At 37.4% G+C, this 18356-nt stretch overlaps 1 protein-coding gene across 8 annotated transcripts in view; it reads left to right on the top strand.

The window, feature by feature from the left end:
* TAF1B (TATA-box binding protein associated factor, RNA polymerase I subunit B) overlaps positions 1-18356 on the top strand; it is a 53092-nt gene that overhangs the window by 26519 nt on the left and 8217 nt on the right. For 4 of the 8 annotated variants that reach the window (XR_006016865.1, XM_042033033.1, XM_042033031.1 and 1 more), the window contains exons 9-14: positions 7447-7594; positions 9679-9856; positions 10161-10207; positions 12990-13080; positions 13534-13604; positions 15535-15760. Coding sequence is in view for 5 of the 8 variants with exons in the window: in XM_042033033.1 (XP_041888967.1) it covers positions 7447-7594; positions 9679-9856; positions 10161-10207; positions 12990-13080; positions 13534-13604; positions 15535-15760 (761 nt within the window). In the remaining 3 variants the exon portion in view is untranslated. Of the gene's footprint in view, positions 1-7446; positions 7595-9678; positions 9857-10160; positions 10208-12989; positions 13081-13533; positions 13605-15140; positions 15509-15534; positions 15761-18356 lie in introns of those variants that run through there. The other 4 variants (XR_006016867.1, XR_006016866.1, XM_042033035.1 and 1 more) reach the window with 2 other exon arrangements.

The raw sequence follows: 18356 nt of genomic DNA, 5'->3' as shown, positions 1-18356 counted from the left end.
CATGCAGTACTTTTTCAGGATAGAAAGTAGTGCAGAATGAAAAGAAGCAAGGGTGAGGCTTTTATTTGAAAGAAAAAAAGCTGAGGAGGAAGTTCCCTGCTGAAAGGGTTATTGTAATCAAGTTTATCATGAGAGCTTGCTGTTGTGTAACAGAAACTCTAGCTTGTCCATACCTGTCTTTAAGCATTACTTAATGAAGGAAGAAAACAAACCTACCAAAATATTTATGAAATTCAATAAAATTTGTTCCCAAACTCTTAAATTTCAATATGTTATGACAGTTCAGCTCCTTGTTGGAATGCTCTCTGTATTTTTAGAAAGAGTACATTGTTTTAGAAAAGTGGTATTTGACAGACTTAGCTTATGAGCATGAACAAGCTAATGCTTGAGCACGTGTCTCTTGTGGTTTAATAATATTGAAACTCATTTATTCAAACACCACTTTAACCAGGAATCAGGTAATGAAAAATATGTCTTCCTCTGAAAGTAACCTATTAAAAAGTCTGTTCAGCAGCCAAAAATTTTATTTCCTAGTAAAGGATTACAGTTGTATTGGATGTTCAGTTGGCTTTTTTTGTGTGTGGGTTGCTGGCTCATCCTCATGCCATCTTGAATTCTTCAGTAAAAATTGCGTGTATCAGTTTAATGCAGTCTCATATCCTAGCACCTATTTTTTTTCTCTCAAAGTGTATAAACTTTGTTTATTGAGCCATTTTCTAAAATTAATCTCTTTGCTATACAAATACCCTTCTCACTTCCTCTTAAAACAGTGATCCCGAGTAATTCGGGATTTTAAGATGTAGTAGCTGTTGCAGCTGAAACAGTTATTAAAAGAAGAGAGGAAGAGAGAGCCTGCCAATGTGACTTCTGTGATTTTCAAATGGTATCCTGACTTCTTTTTTCATCTCTTCTGCCCATTTGTTACCAGACAGATAACTTGGGCAACCTGTCTGCCTGTCTTCCAGGTGGACAAATAGATTTCGTTTTACTTCTTCTTTCTGCTTGATGGCAGGCTTGTAAAGGAGCAGCTTTACTTGTGTGCTGGATCTCTTTGTCTTTTCTAATGGAAGAAGTTTCACGAGATGCATATTTCTTTGCAGTTATCTAAATGGAGTTACAGCAGTTTCACCTGTCTTCTTCTTGTCATTTGGTTCCCTTTTAATAATTCCAGGCACACCCTCTTGCTGTTACGTCAGCATCTGTATGTGATTCATGGATATCAGGCTTTGGAGAAATCTATCCACTCATTTAGTCCATGTTAAAATGAGTGCACTGAGTCAGATGCAAGGCTCATGGGGTCTGTTCCTTCTCCTGTTTCTGATGGTGACCTAGGAAGGGAGGCAGGAGAAGGGTGCAGGGGTTCTCCCCCATACACTTTCACACTCACCAGCAAATCACAAGCCTGGGTGTTTCTATACACCAGTGGTGACAGTGCTGACAATTTCATAGAATCACAAAATGGTTTGTGTTTGGGTTGGAAGGGACCTTTAAAGAGTCTCTTTAAATATTGCTTATGTCTTTTCTGTATACCTTAAACTCTGGCAAAGAAGGCTTTCCTGGAAAGACTACAACTTTGTTACTACCATGTAACAAAGTTGACTGCATTAGTTTTTTTCCAGCTAGGTTAGATGGCAAAAAAAGTTTCAGTGTTTCCTATTTTTTAAAAGTTTGTATTCATCATAATACACAGTGTTAAAGTACATTTAATTTGTGTTTGATGGCTATTACATTAGTTTGTGGCTGCTCCAGGTGTGATGGTGGTGGTGCCTGAGAGGTAGATAGAGGTCAGGCAAGGGGGGAAAACCAATGTTGTTTGAAAAGAAATCGGCAATATTTGTTTGTGTGTGTTTATATGGGAGGTAGTGAGATTAGTAGTACTGTAAGAATACACAAAAAACATGAAAAAAATGATTAGTGACTACATTAATGATCTAGTATGTAATGGTTGGTCCGCAAGGTCATTTCATTCATTTTTAAATACTAATTTGGGGGTAAATTTCACAGTTAATACAGTTACTGTCTCTACTGTCAATTCTTTTTTACAACCTGCATGCACTGTGGCTGGTGTCATCCCACATCAGGCTCATGCTGCAGATGACCAGATATATCTGAACCAGTTGAGCAGCAGAAGCAAAATAAGGTGAGCCAAGTGCCATTGAGAGCTTGACTGCTCTGCTCGTTGTTGGTACCTTATTTTACCTTATGTAGATGTAAAGCCAGCTTGGGTTCCTGGGAATGTGTGTTTCAATCCAGGCAGTTTTCAAAGATGTTTACACACATTAGGGCAGCTATTTGGTTTGCTATTTTTACAATAAATATCTTCTATTTTGTGGGCATGCCCTGCTTTACACAAGGTTTGAACCAAAATTCTGGATTATGTTGCAAAAACCACTTCTTAAACCCTCATAACACATTGTTTTCCAAACCTACAAGTTAAATGGCTTTCTTAATCCATTTCCTGGTAAGTTTAGTACACTGTTTTTCAAACTCTGTCTAAGTTGAATTTGTCATCTTAAGAATGATGAAGCCTTGCTGAGTTTTGGATTATTGCCAGCATATCCAACTCTAGATGTTAAAAGATTCCCTGAGACTTACAAAAAGCTGATAATGAAAAAATGAGTCAGACCTTACTAGGTTTCAGTATTAAATGGTCATTAAACAAATCCCTGGGGAAAAAGGTCCATTGTGGAATATGAGCAGCACAGGGAAGGTAGAACTTTAGAGGATGTGCAGGCATGGGGAAAAAAAGGGTCCCAGGATGGAAATGCACAGGTAGAAGGATGATGAGGAAGGGAATTGTGCTGCGAAAAAAAGTGCTGAACAGGAAAGAAGGATGGAAGGGAAAAATATAAAATGAAGAATTTAGAATGACTGTATAGTTACTTATTTTCAGAAATAATAGAACATTATCATTATAACATAAGCCGAATTGTGAATATGTAAGTAATGGGATATTGTCCTGATATGGGAGAAGGAAATGGCCTATGCAGTCATCCAAGAAGAGTCAGTCAGACCACATTTAAAACAAGAAACTATGGAGCCTGCGAATGGTTCTAGAAAGCCAGCCAGTGCATACTGTTTTCTACTTGTTGATCAGCAACATTCTGATATTGTCCAAACAAGTAGGAGAAGTTGCAATCTTGGCTTACTCAAAACAATTACCTGTTACTGTGATCTGATTATCATGCTAATAGTTTGGCTCCTCTGCTCCTGAAAACCAGTTTGTTGTTTTCTAATACAGGTGAAAAATGCCATGTAATTTTGAAAGATAAAGACAACTAATTTAAATAGTTTAATGAATATTTATCATTATGAAAGTCTTGTTATAGACACTTCTTCACTGACTCAACAGTGTGTATTTTGTGCTCAGGGGGCAGGGGAAAGTACTCTCAGGTAGTACTAATCTATACTGCTTTCTGGAGAAGACCTGTAGTGACCTTATTTGTCACATGTGGGAATAAAATACAAATGTTTTAAAGACAAAGCTAAAGAAAGGTCTTGGCAACCTCTGTACCCCATCTAGACAAGTTACAGATTCTGTCAGCATTGTTGATCAGTCTTGAAGGAATCCCAGCTTGCAAAACACCTGAAAAGGCTAGCAGGTGTCATAGTTTAAAAGGGTTTTCTGTCAGTCTTCCCGGAATTACTAGGTGCCCTTAAGGATTTGTAAGTTCAGTTTTATATGTGGTTTTTATTGTTTCCCAGGTTCCCAAAACAAGGTGAGAGCTCAGTAACTTCGTGTGCTGATGGACAGGGGAGTTGTCCTAATATTTAGCGCAGAAATACATCTTGAATTTTTTAATTTATGATTGGATAAGTGAAAGTTATACTTGTCGTGTGGCATATGATCTAACACTGTCCTCTATTGTCCAAGTACTCCTCCCTTGGGGTTTAATCATGGGTTGCTGGAGGCAGAGTTTTTTTAACTGAAGGAGGGAGGCCCTGGCTCTGGGTCTTGCTTTCCTAGTGGATTTGCTGGTTGACTTCCAGTGCAACTTGTTTTATCAGATTCTTTTTTTTTTTTTTTTTTTGGCAGTGATACGTAGCTAGGTAGAAGGTGATAACTTTTATTAATTTTGAGTCTGCTTGTTTGTTGCATCTTTCTTTTTCTTAATATTGTCTCAACATTTGCTGTGTTGGTTGTGTGGAGTTCAGGAGTTCTTTCTCTTTTAACCCTCCCAGTATGTTTGAAACGTTGCAGAATAAAGGATTTGCTGAATGAACTCACAGCTCTTTCAGAGTTAAACAGAGTATGAAGAGGGTATACAGTGACTGGTGAAAACAGCCAGTGCTTGCTTACTGAAGAAACCCTACAGTGTCCTAAGCCCTGACCTTTCAGCCTTCAGCCCTGTCCTGTGTCCCAGGCAGGTGTGACCTTGTGCTGGATGCAGCTATGCTTGCAGTTTCCAGTTCCAGAGGTGGCTGTGCTGCTGGAAGTGGGGTTCAGTTCAGCCTCATCCTCATGGCACAGCACTGCATTGTAGCAATGAGACTACTACAGGGAATGTTTTTGAGCTTAGGATTTAAACCCTGGGAAGTAGCAGTTGATTTGGTTGATCTTTATCTTCTATTAGGATGCACATTCCAAGTGTGTTTAGATCTCTTATGAACACACATCAACAAATAACAGTTTTGTCTGTTAACACTGGTTTTAAAATAACCCAAGTGGTAGCTCTCAGTCTTAATTTTTATTTGTAGTTTTTATACCACTTGTTTGCCTTCACAAAAAGGAAAGCATTAGTTGTCATTGCAAAGCAGAGCATTCTCTAGCCATTTTGAAAAAGAACCAAATTGCCTTCTGTAAATTGCAAACAAAAGCTTGGAAACAAAAGTAGGTGTTGGGCAGAGGGAGGATGGTTTGACTCGCTAATACCTAGGTTAGGAAAGCTGTCTTCTTGCCCTGGTACAGGGAGAAAAGCTCAGGTAAAAGGTGATAAAGGTGTCTGTTGGAGTCCTGCAATTAAGATCTATATTCCTTAAAGTAGCTCGGTGTCAAATTAGACTTTGGATAGCTCCATTAGTGATAGTTTAATGTTTGAGAATGGGAATGCTTCATATGACTGAATTCCCAGTGTCTTAATTAATTTTCATATGTGATCTATTATTAAGAAAATACTAATTCAACTGCTTTTCAGTAGAGGAAAGCATATTTCCTTGCTATCTGATTATGAATAGTATTCATGTAATGTTCTTATTTGAATTACCTGTGACTTCAACTTTTCTCCCAGTACACTTAAGTGAAGTTACATATGATTCAGGTTTGTTCCAAGATTGGTTTGGTATTCAATTTAGTGTTGCTTTTTAAAAGGGATGGAAAATACTGTGAGCCTGGTCTTCTGCAGAACTCTGGTAATGTGTGTTTTTCTTGTTTCTCAAGATAGTCCTGGAGCAGTCTTAGCCAATTTTAACTCTGTTTAGAAACTATAATGAACATGATACAACTTCCTAACTGTTACAAAAAGTTACATGTGTAATAGTAGGTGACAGCAGAATTATTCATTTGCCTGAGCATGTCTTCATGCAAGTCTGAACTGCAGTCTGAGGGGAGATCGTTTAAAAAAAGCAAATGTAATGTTGGTAATCACGCAAAACAAAAATTGGGCATTGGCTACAGAGCTTATATTAAAATAGATGAAAGCAAATGATTGAATAAAACCACATTAGGTCACATTGTGTCTTCTTGTAAACACGGTTACTCTGTTTATAATCTGAACCAAAAAAAGGCCAGAAGCCTGAATTCACTCTTGTTCGGGAAAGTTTTGAAGCTGTGCATGAGGTGTAAAGCCCTGCTAAGTTTCCTTTAAAGGAAGGTTCCATATGTACAAATTGACTTTTATGAAATATGAAGACATGATAAAGTGCTCTGCTGAATTAGAACTAATGGCTGAAGCAGGAAAATCATTGCTTTTTATACATTTAGAATGGTAAAGTTGCCTGGTCAACTGAAATTGTTGCTTTTAGAGGTAAGTTCAAGTAATCATTTAAACTATAGAGAATTAGGAATGTTGAATGAAACAGTTCAGGTATTGTGGAATGAGGGTCAAACCTTACATCCATACTTACGCAAACTTCAGGTCCTGCTGAGTTCATTATGAATAAACATGTCAAAGTTGTTCCGTAAGTTATATTCTCCTACAGCAGCAAACCTCAGTACAAATTGGGAGAACTTTCTTCATGCAGTCAGTGGTTTCAAAAAGAGAATTTCAGATTTATAGTCACTAATAAATATGCAAATATGCAATTGATTTTTTTTTTTAAACTAAATTACCTGAAAGATTCTGTGGAAGGGTTCTAGAGAATGTGGGCCTGGTGCTGAATGGGAATATGGTCACAAAGACCAAGGAGCAGACTAAAGTGATGATTGGGTTTTTTGCTTCAGTTTTTGAGAAGCAGGTTAGAGAAAATGTGAACAAAGTGGACGTATGAAGGTTCATGGGCTGTGATGAGATGCTGCACAAGTGTTGAGGCAGCCAGCTGGTGCCACTGCAAGGTCACTGTCAATTTTTGAGCAGTTGTGGTGACTGCACAGGTCCTCAAGGGAGGCAGGGGATCCTTCCTCTCTGTTAGGCAGTGGTGATACACATCAGGAGTGCTGGGTGCTCTTCTGGGCTAGCCAGTACAGGGAGATGTGAACAAGTGGAGTGAGTTCAGTAAAGGGCTATGGAGATGATGGAGTGGAGCCTGACAAATGAGGGGAGGCAGAGAGAGCTGTGACTGTTCATCCTGGAGCTGGAGGATACTCAAGGTGGGTGTGATGTGGTACCTGCACAAGGGTGCAAAGGAGGAAAACCAGATCCTCCTTGGTGGTATCCAGTGACTGGATGAGAAGAAATGGGCACAAATTGAAATACAAGAAATTCCATTTAAGCGTAAGGGAAAACAAAATCTTTTTTCCTTTGTACTTAGGGGTTGGTGAAACACTTGAGCAGATTTCCCACAAACCTTGGAAGCTGCCATCCATGGAGATGTTCAGTATCTGACAGGTGGTCCTGGGCAGCCTGCTCAAGCAGACCCAAGCAGGGGCTTGGACCCAATGGTCTAAGTAGTCCCTTCCAGCCTCCACCTTCTGTGCTTCTCTGACCTCTTAGCTCTTTAGACAGTTCACCTGCAGTTGCATCTGTATGGGTTTTTTCCAAAAGCTCTCCGTTTTGGAGCATCTGGACACATAATGAGCATTTCAGAAGAGAGGTGGTGGGAGATCTGAAGCAACTTTCTATTTGTTCCTTATATATTTAATGGAATTTAAAACTAGCGCGCGTTTCTCTTTGCAGTACTGCAATCTGGCTCCGTTCTTGCATATGTGTTTAGTCATAGAGTGCTAAAAGAATCTGTATAAATAATCCTGTAATTAAACAATTCAGAATTTAGTGTCAATAACTAATTTTAAATAATTAACAAATAGAGTAATAGAGCAAATGTATAACCCCCTCTAACCTTGTCTTTCAGTCGTGGCCTGTATATGAAGAAGTATTCAACAAAATGCATGAGCTTGCAGCGTTTTTAGACCTGCCTCGTTTTCCAGATATAACAGACAGCTGCTTTCTTCATCCAGACATGCTGTGCATGAAGTATTTGATGGAAGCCAATTTACCTGGTAAATATTTTCCCTAGCCCGAACTGATAAAATTTTTCTGTGGTTTATTAAACTCTAGCAAAAAGGCTTAAATTACTACTTCAAAAGTGCCTGCTCTTTTCCTTCTAATTTATTCCCATTTAAGCTTGAACTGAAAGATATTCTTTCTATAGAAAGCACCTTCATCAAACATTTAGAGTATGTATTATGGGCCCAGATATGCAGGGGCGCTCTGATGTTGGCTCTCTAAGGCTGTGGAGTGGATACTTCATTTTAAATCTTTCAGTATCCATGTGAACTAAGAGGCACCTGTTGAATTGATGTGATATGTTAACTTTAGCTAAATGATTCATGAATTTGGGACCCGATTGCTTAGCTCTGGAATTTTCATATGTGACTGTATATTCTTTAACAAAGAATACCTTTTGTGTGTTACATAATATTGTATATTACCATTTATTTTAATATTAATTGATGGCGTGTGATAGATCGGCTGCCGTCTCACTTGATTTATTATTTAGTTCTGAAATCATATATTGCATAAGTATTGACTCTTTTTGTCTATCCTAAAATTAAGTCTTGAATATTGACTTGTCAAAGAAAGACCAATATGTCCTAGTATGTGAACTGTCTGTTGGGTTACCGTACTTTCTGTAAAATACCACTGTCACTGAAGATGAATTACACAGACAGATTGCCTGTAAATTATTTTCTCAAAACATTCCAACAGTTCATAGTAGGGGAGGGAGTTACTGTCTTATTTTGCAATTAGTTATGGTGAATAAAAGTGTTTGGTTTTTCTGTTCATTCACAATTAAATGAATAGAAGATAACCAGCAGGTTTAGGGCAAAAATTCCAGAGTAGTAATTCTGACTTTGTAGTTTTATGCCAGTGTTGTGATCCCATAGAGGATTACATTATTTTACAGATTGTGAAGTATCAATTGAATAAAAAAAAAGGCTACAAATTTGTCATTTTCAGATCTTTTACAGAGAAATGCAAAGCTAAGTATTCTTTGAAAATACTGCAGAAGAGAATATGTTGTCCTTTCCTCTGCAATTAAGATTTTAATATGTATAAGCATTTTTTTAAAAATTGAAAAAGGACTGCTGCTGTTGTCTTAACAACTCCTAAAAGAAGAGCAATGAATTGGCAGTGTTAAAGGACACTAAATACCAATGCAGAGACTATTTTATGTATCTAGAATAAAACAAAGTATCTTGCTAGTATTTATAAGAAAATTTCATTTCCACTTTTTTTAACTTTTACTGTTATGTGAGAGAGGATTAAAAACAAGTTCCTACTGAGCACTTTGTAAGCAGCAAGAGTATAAGTACAGCTGGATTAAGGTTGTACTTAGTCATACATTGCTAACCTTTGTGGAATCTGATGGTGATGTAATCAACTCCTGTATTTCTTGCTGAACTGGAAAGGTGAGGAATTTGGGGGATTTGTATCTGTGAAAAATAAGCAGAGTAATAAGAGACTGTGTAGATAGACTGCTGTATATCTTGTGGAGCTGCATCTGGATCTCCCTGGCGGGCGCGATTGGGCTGCGCAAGGAAAGCCAGGTGTGACCTCGGCAGCTTTTGCTGGGGGAGCAGCAGGTGCTGCCCTGCCACGATCAAACTGCTCTCCTTACCCAACCAGCTTCTTTACAACCAGCCCTGCTCCTCCTCTGTGCAGTGCTGATTCCTGCCATGGGTGTTTAGTCAACACGCAGGAAAAAAGTTTGTGACAAGTTTTTTGCTTTTGGGGATTTTTTTGAAAATATATTTATGTGGATTTGCAATAGGCTTTCCCACAAGAATTCACGACGATCTCACTACATTATTCAAGTAACATCAAAGCAGTATTAAATATGTGATTTTTTTTATTCTCCATATGAATATATAATAAGTCACAAGTGTTTTCCATGTAAGCACAGTGAAGGTCGCCTTGTATTTTTAAAAGTATCCAAAAATACTCCTCAGCCTGGAAGATAAGGCTGTCAAATGGTCCTAAAAGACCTAAGCATCATTTTCCTCAAATGGCCAACATATTTGCACCGTAAAAATATTTCTAGCTTGTCTTAACATTTTATATTTTTATTTATATTAATCAGATGAATTGCATAATTGGACTTGCCGAGTGGTGAAAAAGATTGGTATTGGAGAAGTGGATTTCCTGACTCTTATGCCTGGAAAGAAGTCAACAAGAAAAGTGAAATATGATGTTCTTGCTGCAGCAGTTATTGTAGTTGTGCTCAAATTACTGTTTTTATTAGATGATCACTATGAATGGTAAGTGTACAGACAAGTATGTAGCAACCCCCAAATTTCAAATACTGCAAATGCTTATCTTGGATTGTTCTTTCTTTAGAGTTAAATTTATACTATTGGAATTTCAATTAAGTTCATTAGCTTTAACCATACACCTGAAAGTATTTTAGACATGAAATATTACTTACTTTTAAAATTTGTTGGGTTTTATCTGAAACTTGAAATAAAATTAGGGTGTCATTTTTGTCAGTTGTATTTGAACTTCATGTGAAAAGTGCAGTATTTGGATCTACAAAACAGCCTGATTTTAACAATTTTTTTACAGGTTACTTTCAGAGTTTGCTGAAGAAAGAAATAAAAATAACACAGAAGGTACATAAATGTTCTAGTAGAAGCGGTGTTATGATTTTGTAAATGAAACATTTTTGTAATCAGGCTTAGAAAGACTTTTCTTATTGATCATTAGAATGTGTTTTTGTCATTCTTTAGGGGAAATTTTATTTGGAGAAAAGAGTAGATCCTGTTCATGTAAAATGGCCTCAGTGTACCTGCATAATTCTTACTGTTCTGCATAGGGGAATTTGGTACACATTTTGCTGGGTGCCTCTCTGCTTCTGCTTGTGCATGTTTACCCCCTGGTTTAGAGTTTTATGCTTGGTAGGTGGAGATAAATGGGTATGCCGTAAAGAAGGAGCACACTTTGATCATAAATAGCAGATACTTACTAGGGGCATCAAACCACATTTATGATAAAATCCAAACTTGTTTAGTCTTGTTAAATAAAATGTCTTAGTGTGTAACATATTTCAGATGTAATCTAGTTTTAGTCCAAATAATCCTGAGAGAGTGTGGAAAAGCTAGCAGCAATTAAGATAGAGAAGATAATGGTGTGAACATGGTTCTTTGAGGGCAGAAAGACCAAATAAAAGATTAGAAATGTTCAGGAAGATGTTCCATGGCCCGATCCAAATCACAGTTAAAGATAAGATCCAAGATGTGTTACAGTGGTTTATCTGTTAGGTCTTGTATCCAGTTTTGGGTCATTTTGACCCTTCTGTTGCTTTGTTTAAAATTTAGGTCCATAATAAAATTATGGTGTTAGTCATGTGTGAGCCCAATTACTGCTGTAACTAGAGACAGTCATCACTGTTAACTAAAACTGGTAATTTTCACATTCAAGTAGATACACAAACTAAGGTGGATTTTTTTTCCTTTTTACTTCCCTTGAGAACTTGAGGTACATGATAGTGACAAGAGTGGGGAGTTGTGCAACTGCTTTACAAGCTGAGGCTCAAAGCCATTAGTGTCTTAATGGAGTTTCTCCATTATTAACCAGTCTCATTGTCCTTGGGAATTAACAGCTCATTTTTTGCCCACTTTTTTGCTTTAAAATCTGATGGTGAAAATGATCCATATGCTCTGCTGTGTTGTCCCTGTGCATAGAATGTTGGGGTGATGGTGAGCAGCTGTGCAGAGGAGCTGATGTGAGAATTTCTGTTAGAGCACTGATTAGTGCCAGAGTTCAAAACTGCCTCTGGCATTTTCCCAAAGTTAGAGTGCTGAAATGGATAATGGTTAATTCTGAGTTTTAAAGATTCAATTTATGTTGACTCCATTTTCAACTTAACTATCCATTCTCTAGTCCTTTTTTTTTTTTTTTTTTTTTAAATTAAAAATAGTGTTTCAGCTCCTACATTTCTTCAAGTCACACTGGAAGCAATACAATAGATAGTTGTAGTTACCTACTCTGTGTGTTCTGTGAACTGCACACATCCACAATACAGGTTTTGTTCAAATAAAACATGATTGAGATATATATAGGTGTATATGTATGTGTGTATGTGTGTGTGTATCACAGAGCTGTGTATTTTCTGCTCAGCTATATGAATGTCAGAGCAGCAGTACTGGCCAGGTAAAGCACTACTACAGTGTAGCATCATGTATCTGACAATGGGTTTGAGTGTGACAGATGCTTAATAATTCATATGAAGTTTAACACAAATTTCTACCACCTCCCACACTGCTCTCCCAGCAGTTTAGGAGTATTTACTTAAATCTCTGGGTTTGAGGAGCTGATAAAAGAAGTTGTATCCAGACCTTTGAATCTCAAGGACTACTGATGGGTCTTTGTTCCTTTCATGTGTCTCTTGCTTTTTGAGACCATCTATGTTTTTAGCATCTAGACATTCTGAGGCAGGATAGTGCAAATAGCAGAAATGCAGATAATACAAAAGGTATGTAAGTTTGATTGTAAGAACAGTATATTCACCTTCAGGAGAGTTTAAACAGCTGGCTGGCAAAGCTAAGCATGACGCAAGCATCGCATGCAGTGCAGCTGGGGCAATGGGGAAATGCAAAGTCTGGTTAATTCACAATGCAGATATTCCACCCACAAGGAACAGGAGTTGGTTATTTTCTAAATATATAAATCTACATCATAGTTCTGTTTGGAATTCTTACCCTTACTGTACCCAGTTGGTCTGCTTCAGTCTTGTGCCTCTTTGGAGGATCAGTGATAAAGGTGCTGCTCTATGTCCTATGCCTTCATGTTTTTGCATGTGCTGGTAAATACTTGTTCACATATCAGTGAAGTTCCTGTGCTCAAAACCATGGGAAGCTGATACAAAGTGAAGACCATTGTCTAGTTTATCTTTCCAACCCTGTAAGGTGTCGTGGCTAGTTTGATAGACAGTGGGGAGCTGATGAAACTGTGTGAAATTTTATATCTGAGCTTCTTTAGGTTTTATTTGTTTAAATCTAAGCTTGATGTATAGTTTCATTAATCCCTTGAATTCAACTTTCAAACAGTTGAAGGCCACTTCACACAGTGGAGAGCTAGTTCATTTGGTAGAGAGGAAGTAGTTTCTAGACTTACCTTTCCAGAAAAGAGGGAAAAGGTTTGAATTGTGCTAAATCTATGAAACCTAAGATACAGGGCTTCTTTGCACTTCACATGGCATGTGCTGTTCTTTCATTCCATTTGTGCATTTCTCTTTCTTACAGAGTTATTAGATCAAGTGTATATTCTTTAGGCACATAGCATTCAGGGTAGTTTGTATGCAGGTGCAAGATGCAGGGTCTAACTGCTTGGAGACCACCTTTTCTGTCATTTCTTTCATTTCTTCCCAAACTAAAATGTGCATATTTTATTCAGGTGGTCCATATTTTGAGTTCAAGAAGTGGTATGAGGTGGTAAAACAGTCCTTGGATGTGGAGCAAAAGAAATTGGATGAAGAAAGAGCCAAGTAAGAGGTTTTTAAGTACTTCTTTTTTAAGGTAGACAGTTCTGTGTGAACTCCTGATCCCTACAGAAATAAAAAAAAGTTAGAAATTTGCTCCACATATCCATCCACCAAGCTTGAGTGAATAGAATGATTAAATCACTGTCTTAATTTTCTATTTACACTCATAATGTTTATCCAGGTTATTAATTAAATGCTCACTTTCTGTGAAGAATAGCTTATACAGCTGAACAATTAACTGATTACAGTAGATCTAGGCTAACGTGCCTTGGTTTGCCTACTCAGAAAAAGATCCCGTAGATATGTTGGAGGGGCAGTGGCTTTTAATAGCACTAACCATTAGATTATTTTGATTTTGATTTAAAACTCTATCAGTATTTGTAATAAATTATTAATCTTTTATTCATTTGCTCCAGCTTTCTATTTGTTAATAATTCTTACATCTCTTACTGGTAGGTATCTGTGGAGATGTGAAAAGCCATTGTTTTATTCAGTCAAGAATAAACCTAAAGTGCTAAAGAGAAGACGTGAGTAAACTTTGCTTCTTCCCAGCAATACAGAAATCTGCTCCAACTTTTCCCATCATAGAAAGTCTTCAGCCCTGGCTGATAACATTTACATCTTAAAATATTTTGTCTCTTCTCTTTCATCTCTGGGTACAATTAATGTAGTACGATTTTACAACCTGTGGCTGGAATTTTTCAAACACTCACAACTGAAACTGCCTTTACCAGTCTTCTTAACAATCTATGAACCACAATGAACCACATTTCAGAATGAGTGCTCTGTCCTCATCTTGTCTAATTTACCAGCTGCCTTTATATCACTGTTCCTTTTGAGTTGTTGTTGGTCTTCCATAGCTTTCCTGTCTGTTTCCTTGTTTACTTTCCGTATGCTTTGGTATGAATATCCCAGTATGTCCTTTGGTAGATCTTGCATGTCCCTTTTCTCTCCCACTCCTTCTTGCAGCCTACTACAGAAAGCAAGGAAGGCTTTACTTGAGCAGCCAGCTCAAGTCAGAATGCAGGTACAGCTCTATTTTAGTAGCTCTGGAAGTACTTGTGAGAAGTTTCTGGGGTTTATGTTGACATAAAAGTACAGAAACAAAAGAACAAAACCCCACTTGTCCATAGAAATAAAGAAAACCAGAATTTTATTTGGCCAAATTAGATCTGGAGTTCTTCATTCTACATTTTATACTATCCAGAAAACAGCAGGTATTTGGAGAGGGATATTAAATGTGGCAAGTGGTATTTTTCCTTTTATATGCTCTTTCAGTTTCTGGAAGTGACTGGTTCAGGGACTTCTAAATAAGTTGTATAATCCTATTTGGTTTGAATTACGCATGTTGGATTTCTCCTTCAGGAATGCGGTGAGGGTTTTTTTAAGTACTTACTCTTCAAAATTTGGTTGGGGTGATCCTGCAGTCAAGTCATGTCCCATGGAAAACCATGTTTAGATTTATTTATTTCAAGCTGATTATTTACTCAGATGCCCTTTAATTCCTGCATTTATAGGAAAAGAGTTTCCTCTTCTGGCTCTGCTTCTCTTGTAGCTAGAAGAGGACCACTTAGATTACAGAACTTTATCATAGTGTTGTGAGCAGGAATACCACATAATTGTAACTGGGCAGGATTTTTCTTAAAACAAATCTACCATAGTAGAGACAGTGCTCTAGAATGCTTATGTGCTAGGTGCAGATTTTCAGAAACCTTCCTAAACCTTTGGTTTTCATCACAGATTTTAGTGTCCTCTTGAAAGAGACTTTGCAGTCCTTGGATTACTTTAGGAGGGGGGTTTTTTTCTGGCTTTTTTTTTTTTCGATATATGAATGAGTTTATTTAAATAGAGGTCATAAAAGGAAGTTAAAGCTCCAACAGTGTTTTTTAACCTGCATTTTATCCTATGGAAACAAGGCATAGGCAGTCAATAGAGTGTGTGCTGGTTTATCATGATACCTTCTTTCCCTTCTCAGCCTCAGTAACTTAGGGAAGTTTGTCGTTCATTCACTAGCAGTGGGCAAACATGGAGTGAGGATTTTTTGTTGTTTTTTTCTTTTCCAGTTGAAATCTGCACCGTGAAAAGCTTAACCTTGAATCCATGTGTGTATGAATGTGCTTTCTATCAGCATAAAAATCCCAGCAGTATCAAATGGGTTTTACAGGTTTTACTGGCAGGATTGTTTTAGAGTGCCCCACTACTAATATCACTAGGTATGAAAGACATGGAATTTTGAATTATGTTTCAAAATGTTTCACTAAAACCTGTAAAGAGGGTGGCAGAGAGAACACAGAGAGTTCCAAGATTTCTCAGTTTTTCACACAGATGTTTAAAGAAAAAACAAAAGAAATTTTAAAAGCACAAATACCCCATTTTCTTCGTTTTAATCACCTCTAAACCTCAGGATTTTGATACTTAATACTTTTGCGTTTGTTTGTTTTGTTTCTCTTTGCACAGAAATGGTTGTGAACTTACAAAATCAGTTTGGCAAGCTGTCTGGTTCAGTGCGACGTGCTGAAAAGCCAAATCCTTCAAGTTTTCAGTTAAATTGGTCTGAAGAAAACACAGATGGGAGTTGTTTTCACGGGCATAGCCTGAAGGGAGTTTTGCAAGAAAAATGTGGTTTACTGACAGCCATGAACCCTGACTATTGGCTGGGTACAGTTAAACTATGTAATGAGAAGTAAGTGTTCACATTTTTGCTAAATACATTTTGGAAAGTTCTCCTGAAAGTAAAGTCTCGTACATATATTTTTGCAAATGATAAATACAGTGTGTGGGCACAGCTATGTGTTCACATACAGTTACAGTCATTTATAGAAAGGGGCGTGTGAGGAATGGATAGGCTCAGACTGTGAGTAGACAAATTGTAACATGGAAAGTGATCAAAGTGAGTTTATGAGACAAGAGGAGATGAGACAAAATCAACAACAAAATCAACATAGCTAGAGTAGATACAAATACTCCGCTTCATAGTGTTTTATAAAAAAGCTTTGTTTTTGTTGTGATGCAACTCCAGAGAATGGGAAAACAGTCCCTGGCCTCTCCTCCCTGGTCTCTAAAAAAGCACAGAAAATTAATTTTCTAAATCACTGTACTGACTTTGTGATGGCCTTAATCACAATGGCTTCTGGATCATATGCCAGACTTCGGTTCTGCCACTGGTTGTATTAGGAAACCCTAATCCAGAAGAGGAATGTACTGGTGAATATCAGTGAAAAAGATCAACTCTGTAGCTGGCTTGGATTCTCTTGAATTTCTCATGTGGGCAATTGGAAGGTGATTTTTTTGGAAAGGAGGTTGGGTTACATTCATGTGAATTGAGATTTCATTTGTCTGTTGAACAACATGTGAAGTCTTCATCTGGTATATAATTTGAAATGGCATTCAGAGATCAGTAGCCCCAATACTGTCCTGATTTTTCAAACATTAAATTCCCCTTGAAAATAACTGGGTTTTACAAGTATGCAGTCTTTTCTGTCTTTCTGTGGATTTATTTGCTTATCTTTATTTTCCTTTTCACATTATTTTTCACATACCCACCGTGACAGAAATGGGTTGGAATAATGTAAGCACAGTGTTACATTACAAGAGCTTTGGTTCTTTGGATTCATTCTTTTGTATGAATAAGAACCTTTTTTTTTTTCTTTTTTTTAAGGGAGTAAAGGTAATAATCCTTTTACCACAGATTTGCGTAAATCTTATGTGCACATTGAATGAGTGGATATTTTGGTGTATGTTTGTGCGAATAATCTTCCATGCAAAGCTGTTTTTAAGCCTACATTTTCATATGTAATGTATTAAAATGTTAATGGCGAACTGTCATAGTCTTCATGAAACAAGATTTGAATTTAAATTCTTACCAGTTAAATTTCCCATTATATCATTTGCAATGCAAGTAATTAATTATACAACTGGCACTTACTTAACATTGGAAAACAACATCTACTCCCGCAGATATGAGGATTTATCGTCTGTGTATGTAGAATAGAACTAAAAACAATCTTACAAATTCTTTCTCTAAAAATCAGCGTGGTCTAACTGGACTGCTGAAATGCTTTAATCCTGGGACTAAAGTGTGATTACAATGTCAGCAGAGCTGAGATAAGTCAAATGGTTGGTGAAATGCTTTTGCATTTTATTGTAAAACTGTTTTAAACTGGATTCTAAACTGATTTGCTGTGGAAGTATGTATATGACAGGAGTTGTATTCAGTGTTTGTAAATGTCTTTTCCAGCCTAAAGGACTGTAGGATTCTATACGTGATGAGGTGTGTGAAAAATTTTGTAATGCTTTTGGGGGATGTGAGGTAGAGCAGAGGATGGGATGTATGGCATGAGAGACCTAGTTCCAGATTCCAATTCCAGTGCCAGACTTCGGGAGGCTTTGAACAGACTGTGCTCCCTGAAGTGCAGCTTGCCTGGCACTCAGGATGGGTCTGGCTGTTCCTCCAGTTTGAGGTAAAATGTAAATGTTTGCTGGGCCAGAGGGAGTGAGCAAATGACTTTATAGTCTAGTAATTAGCACACTCACCCATAAATTGGGACAGACAGATCCCAGTCGTTGTTCTGGTGAATATTTAAGAGAGCTGCTCTGAATCAGATACAGGGAACATTTTAAACTGCTTCTCCACATCCCAAGGCAATACCTAGTAAGTTAGAAGTATAGGATTTATAGGTGAATAGCACCTGAACCCTCATATCAATGTACAGTGTTTTTATTTAAAAATTGAAACTTTATAGTATTTTAAACCGAATTTGAGGCTTATCCAGAACAGGGTATTTTTCCAACCTAACTTGCCGAACTTAATGTTTACACAGCTATCTCTGCAGCTCGTCCTCTGTGTCATCTTTTGTTTGGTCTGACACTTGTTACCAGCAAGTCTAGTCTGCTATTTTCATTATATACTTCATCAATAAAATCACCTCATCATTTTCATTAACATTTTCACCATGAAAGCTACAAAATAATTAAGCAGAAGGCTGCTACAGCACTAATTACTTTCTGTTGACCTTGTCAGTGTTTGCCCCAATGTTTCCTGTGTTACTCCATTGACTTAACTTAGCTTTTCTCTCTTGTCTCTAGACACGTAATTTGTATTTAGCACACAAAGGCAATGGACAATAAATGAATGGGTTGTTATCCCATGACATAGAGTCAGGAAGATGAGAGGGGAACCCTATGGAGAGAGAAGAATGGAGTAAAGAGCCTGAGGTGTCTGAATTGGATAGTCTTAGAAATTTTAAAAATAGGATGAGGTAGTCATTTTAATACATTGC

The sequence above is a fragment of the Corvus kubaryi genome, unplaced genomic scaffold (genome assembly GCF_017639235.1).
Source record: "Corvus kubaryi isolate FWS band 111438036 unplaced genomic scaffold, C.kubaryi_AGA036_p1.0 37354, whole genome shotgun sequence".
In the NCBI taxonomy this organism is placed as follows: domain Eukaryota; kingdom Metazoa; phylum Chordata; class Aves; order Passeriformes; family Corvidae; genus Corvus; species Corvus kubaryi.
This window is presented reverse-complemented; position numbering and strand designations above follow the sequence as displayed.